Below are 5226 nucleotides of genomic sequence, written 5' to 3'. Positions count from 1 at the left end.
TATTGCACTATGGGAATTAAAAGGGCAGGCCTTAAGGTAGACAATGATGTGCCGTTTTAAGGTCACATGACATTTGAATGTCCATCCAAAACTCTTTTTCCAACTGTTACCCTCACAGAAGACACCTGCTGAAGTGCTACAGAAATTGCTCTAACCTCATTTCTATACATCTCTTCTCAAGGGGGATTTTTTTTTTGCAGCATCTTTGTTAAGTAAATTAGTTATTTTTATTCACAATTTAACTTTGTCTATCATAGTTGTACTGTTAATTGTGAAAATATCAATGTTTCCGTATAGCAACGCTGTTCCACTGTGGAATTGCACTCTAAAAAATGCTGGGTTAAATATAACCCAGCGCTGGGTTAAAAAGGGACAAACCCAGCTATTGGGTTGTTTTGACCCAGCTATTGGGTTGTTTTAACCCAGCCGGTTGGGTTGTTTTTAACCCAACCGCTGGGTTAAAACAACCCAATAGCTGGGTCAAAACAACCCAACCGCTGGGTCAAAACAACCCAATAGCTGGGTCAAAACAACCCAACCGCTGGGTCAAAACAACCCAATAGCTGGGGTTGTCCCTTTTTAAATCAGCGCTGGGTTATATTTAATTTTTTAGAGTGCAGTATTGTATTTATTTTTTATTGTATGTATTTCCTCATTGGGATTTTTAGCATCAATAATATGATTGCAGTCAGAAAATGAATACAGCAATATTTTATGGAAAGGCCAATAGGAAGGGTGCAGAGTTAGCTCTTCTGTGTGATAAGAGTGAGGATGAGTTAGCCTTCAGTGAAGGTTGAATGATAGGAATCTACTTATTTTTGGTTTGCTGACAGGATTCCACATTCGATAAGGCAAACGCAAAAAAAAAAATCATGATATTATCTGTCTGAAACGTTATCAACGCTATCAAAAACAGTAGCATTTAACACTAGTACACAGAACAAGTAGGTTACAGAATGAAGTGAAATATGCAAACACTGGCCATGAAGAAGTCTATGCTAGAAGTGAAACAAAGTCATGCTAAAAACATTCATAAGAGCACTAGACAAAGTTATCATCTATATAGCAATGCTTATTAATGACATCTATAAAAATAATAAGTATTGATGCATGAATAATAAACAAATGATAAATGTATCCACCCCTAACCTATAGTAAAATGTTAACAAATTTTGATGCAATAAATATGGTCTAATTGAACAATGTCCATCCCCCCAAACAGAGAAACCATCTTTCACGAACATCTACATGTCTGTCTCTTTTAATGTTTTTAGTTGTATGAGTAGTATTTGTAGGTGTTATAATTGCACAATTCCTAACCCCACCCCAGACCTCACTAATTTTCAAACGGCCATGCTTTCACAGAAAGGCAAACCAAATGTAGAGGCGTGTCTTCTCTGATATTTACGGTAAAAGATGTTTTGTGCCGTTGCTTTTCTATCCTGTATGGTAATGTTTCTCCCTCCATCGGTGCGCTGCAGTACCGTCTTTCGGCCAGCGGGGTCGCTGCGCCTCCACTTTCCACGAGAGGACGTTCACACAGCCCGGAATGAAAGAGACGGAGCTTTGTGCCCGAAACTAAAAAAAACACCCGAACCCGACTCATGAATTAAAACGACTTGTCTGTGAGGTAATGACCGGGGAATGGTTAATAGGCGGTTGTGAGGCGACTGGGGTCGCTCGACGGAGTTTAATTCACACAGTTTGTGTGGGATGATCAAGTTGGTGGTCGCTGTTTGCCTCGCTGAGTGAACTTATACAGAGAAAACAAGTAAACAATTCAGATTTCTTACGGTCTAAAGTTAGGATAACGGGTGCAGTGGAGTGAGAGATATGGAATAAATGCTTTTTGGGTAACAGGAAGCGGCGGGTTGTGGTTTTAATAGGTAAATGTGAGTGTTGGCTGGATGTTTGTTGAATAGTTTGAGGCCTGTAACTTAGCTGACGGCTAGGCCGCTAGCCTCTCAAAGAGCTCTTTTACTCCCTGAGGTGCTTTTAAACGATGTTTTATTATCCAAGTAGTACGATTATGTCAGAACGTGCATAATATGTGGAGACCCTTGTCAGGATAGTTTTGAATGCATAGATAGCAGTGCGTTTTGGAGTAAAAGCGCGGGTCTCGTTAGCACTCAGGCTAGTAAGCTTCGTTAGCTTCGTGATTTTATTCGGGGTTTTTCCGCAAAATATCGTCTATGAGGTTTCCAGGTGATTCCACGGTTTTAGGGGGGTTAACTACACGCCCAGAGAGCAGGAGACTGGAGCGCATAATGTGTTTTTTAGTGTTTTTGTAGCCGTGTGGTGGGCTCGTGTGTTGAACTTTAGTGTTGTCGCCTATAGAGGCCAGTAGAGGACCGTCTGTCTGTCTGAAGAAGGATGATGATGGAGTTCCCGCAGCAGCCTCAGCAGCAAAGACCGGCGGGGGACGGAAAGATCATCTACCCACTGGGTGTCAAAGAGATCACTGATAAAATCAGCAACGATGAAGTCGTCAAACGACTCAAGGTAAGAGCCAGAGTCGTGACAAATGCAAACACGTTACTGAAACAAATATATCGAGCTCATTTTATTTTAGACTTAATTAAAAATGTTACCAATTAGAGTCAATATTGTAAAACTCTAGCACATGCTTAAACTGCTGCTCTAAGTATTATGTCAGTGGTTCTCAACTGGTTTGGCCATGGTACCCACATTTTCCCATTGTCATCAAGCCGCGACCCATTTTTTTAGGATATATATTAGGGCTGTGCAATATATCGAAATTGCATATTGAATTCAAAGAGTAAATACTAAGCAGTGTTTTATTTTTCCTTTTTTATTATGCAGTTCCTAAACTAATGTTAAAATGACATTTTTATGTAATGCTAGAGTAAAACACTACCGTTCACTTTCAGAAGTTGTTGTAGGGGTGCTTTCTTCTCACAAAATGTGAAACATGTATGCTAGTTATATTAGAATAAGAATCAGAATGAGCTTTATATTTATTAAGGAATTTGTTGTGGTTTTACAGGAACTCTTGGTACATACATACAAATAACCATATATATATGACACGATAGTTATAGAAGTTCACAGAACTGACTCAGCAACAGCTGAGTAAAACTGTTTCATCTGAGCATGTGGCACTTTAAGCATTATCATATCGCATATCGCATTTTTCTTCAATATCGCACAGCCCTAATATATATACACTGACTGCCTTTCAAAAGTTTGGGATCAGTAAGATTTTTATTACTCTTATGTCTCTTATGCTCGTCAAGGCTGCATTTATTTGAGCAAAAATACAGAAAAAACTGTAAAAATTGTGAAATATTATTACAATTAAAAATAACAGTGTTCTATATTAATATACTGTACTTTAAAATATAATTTTTTGCTGCGATCAAAGCTGATTTTTCAGCATCATTACTCCAGTCTTCAGTGTCACATAATCCTTCAGAAATCATTTTAATATGCTGATTTATCATCAGTGTTGAAGAAAAAAATGTTGGAACCTGTGAAACCTTTTTCAGGATTCTTTGATGAATAAAAAGTTACAAAGAACAGCGTTTATTTAAAATATGAATATTTTCTGACAATATAAGTCTTTACTGTCACTTTTTTATTAATTTAACACATCCTTGCTGAATAAAAGTATTAATTTCTTTAAAAATAAGAAAGAAAAAAAATCTGCTGACCCCAAACGTTTGAACGTGTATGTTGTTACTGATTATAACGGGAGTGTTTTTTTAAAGTGAATAAACTCACGCTAGACTGAAGTCAGTGATGTTCTTTGAGAATGTAAATGTTCTTTATTCGTTTTCTATAGCTGCTGTTTGAATAACTGAGGAAATGTAAGCATTTATAATTAGTAACTTACAATGTTTCTGTTAAATTGTTAAAAATCTAATTCAGTCATATTAAAAATATTTTATGACATGACATTCATAAGATACTTGACTAAAAAGATATAATGTGTAGTTAAGATCGCACTAACATTAGGCTGCTTTTAGCCTTACACTGGAGTTGGTTTACTCTCCGGCTATGAATCTAAGTAAGTAAATAAATTAGCATGATAATATTGTGTATCGGCGATCTCACAGGCTATGTCTGGAGCATATTGCCCAACACTAATAACTAGTAGTAAAGAGGAAGACACGATCTGTTCACGTGCGATCCACGCTGTCGCTTGAGCAGAGGCAGATACAGCGATCTGTCCTGCCACGTTAAAGAGCATCAAAATGACGTTTATTATTTGAATTTCATTATAAAATTGACAGTGTGTGAAAGATTGGACTTTAGTTTAGTGACATTTTGTTCACGCATGAACTGAAAACAGCGTTGACTAAAATATCTTTGTTTATAAATATGAATCACAGTTTAAAGAAAATTGATTTAAAATTAGAAATTGAGAAGCACTAGTTAAAGCACTAGTTAAACTAGTTTCAGTCCATTACTTTTTTTTAAAGCAAGGACTAAAATAAAGCAATTTAAGATGCATTATTATCAATTCTGGAAAGCAAAAATTGTGATAGCTAAGTCAATCATTTTTCCCCCCACCCTTAATAATTAGTATGATGTAGGTGCTCAGATTCATATAGTTAATTTAGGGATGGAGCTGAGAAATGCAACAGGTCTGCTGTAAGGATGTTGAAGGAGGCTGTTTTAAAGTCAGTATGAAATCAAAATTCTCTTGTGAATTATTCATCCATGCATTTATTTATTGTGTTATTTACGAGTGGGCCCTTGAATGTGCAAGGCTTTTGGTGTGAGGCACTTACACTTATTTTAGCTGAAAAATAACAGTCTGTTGTGGTGCAAGATGTTGCACATGGGTATTTATCATTATTTTAATCTGTTATCGTAATCCTAAACACACTGGTGTGCGCAATCTCGATTCCATTTCGATTTATCGTGCAGCCCTAGTGTGTAGTGCAAATAGCTTTCCCAAAGTCTGCTTTAAAAAAAAATGTATTGGCTGGAGAAATCATGTAGGCATGCCCCAAACTCAATGGTTGAACCAATGTTGCTGTGTCTGGCTGGTCAGGAAGTTTCAACAGACTTGGTTTTGTTTGATGGTATCACTGTGTTTTTACTCTTTACTGAAATCCAGCTCATATTGGCTGGCTTACAGCTTTGTTTCTGCATATTGCAATTTTAACATTGAAAAATTACACACTTTAGCTCTGTGTTAGGGCTGGACAATAATTCAATATCAATATGTATCGCGATATAATTTTTTTCAATAAC

The 5226-nt window shown here is 36.8% G+C and overlaps 1 protein-coding gene across 2 annotated transcripts in view; it reads left to right on the top strand.

Annotated features, from left to right (window-relative positions):
* The first annotated feature begins 1493 nt into the window (after positions 1-1493).
* The window catches only part of LOC107757607 (sister chromatid cohesion protein PDS5 homolog A-like), a 32789-nt gene continuing 29056 nt past the window's right edge, over positions 1494-5226 (top strand). The window contains exons 1-2 of one of the 2 annotated variants that reach the window (XM_016575133.1): positions 1494-1630; positions 2338-2502. In XM_016575133.1, coding sequence (XP_016430619.1) covers positions 2374-2502 — 129 coding nt within the window. In that variant the 5' untranslated portion in view covers positions 1494-1630; positions 2338-2373. The other variant, XM_016575134.1, reaches the window with a different exon arrangement.

This window comes from Sinocyclocheilus rhinocerous, unplaced genomic scaffold (genome assembly GCF_001515625.1).
Source record: "Sinocyclocheilus rhinocerous isolate Xijiao unplaced genomic scaffold, SAMN03320098_v1.1 scaffold323, whole genome shotgun sequence".
NCBI lineage: Eukaryota > Metazoa > Chordata > Actinopteri > Cypriniformes > Cyprinidae > Sinocyclocheilus > Sinocyclocheilus rhinocerous.
The sequence above is the reverse complement of the archived record's forward strand: the minus strand, read 5'-3'. Positions and strand labels throughout refer to the sequence as shown.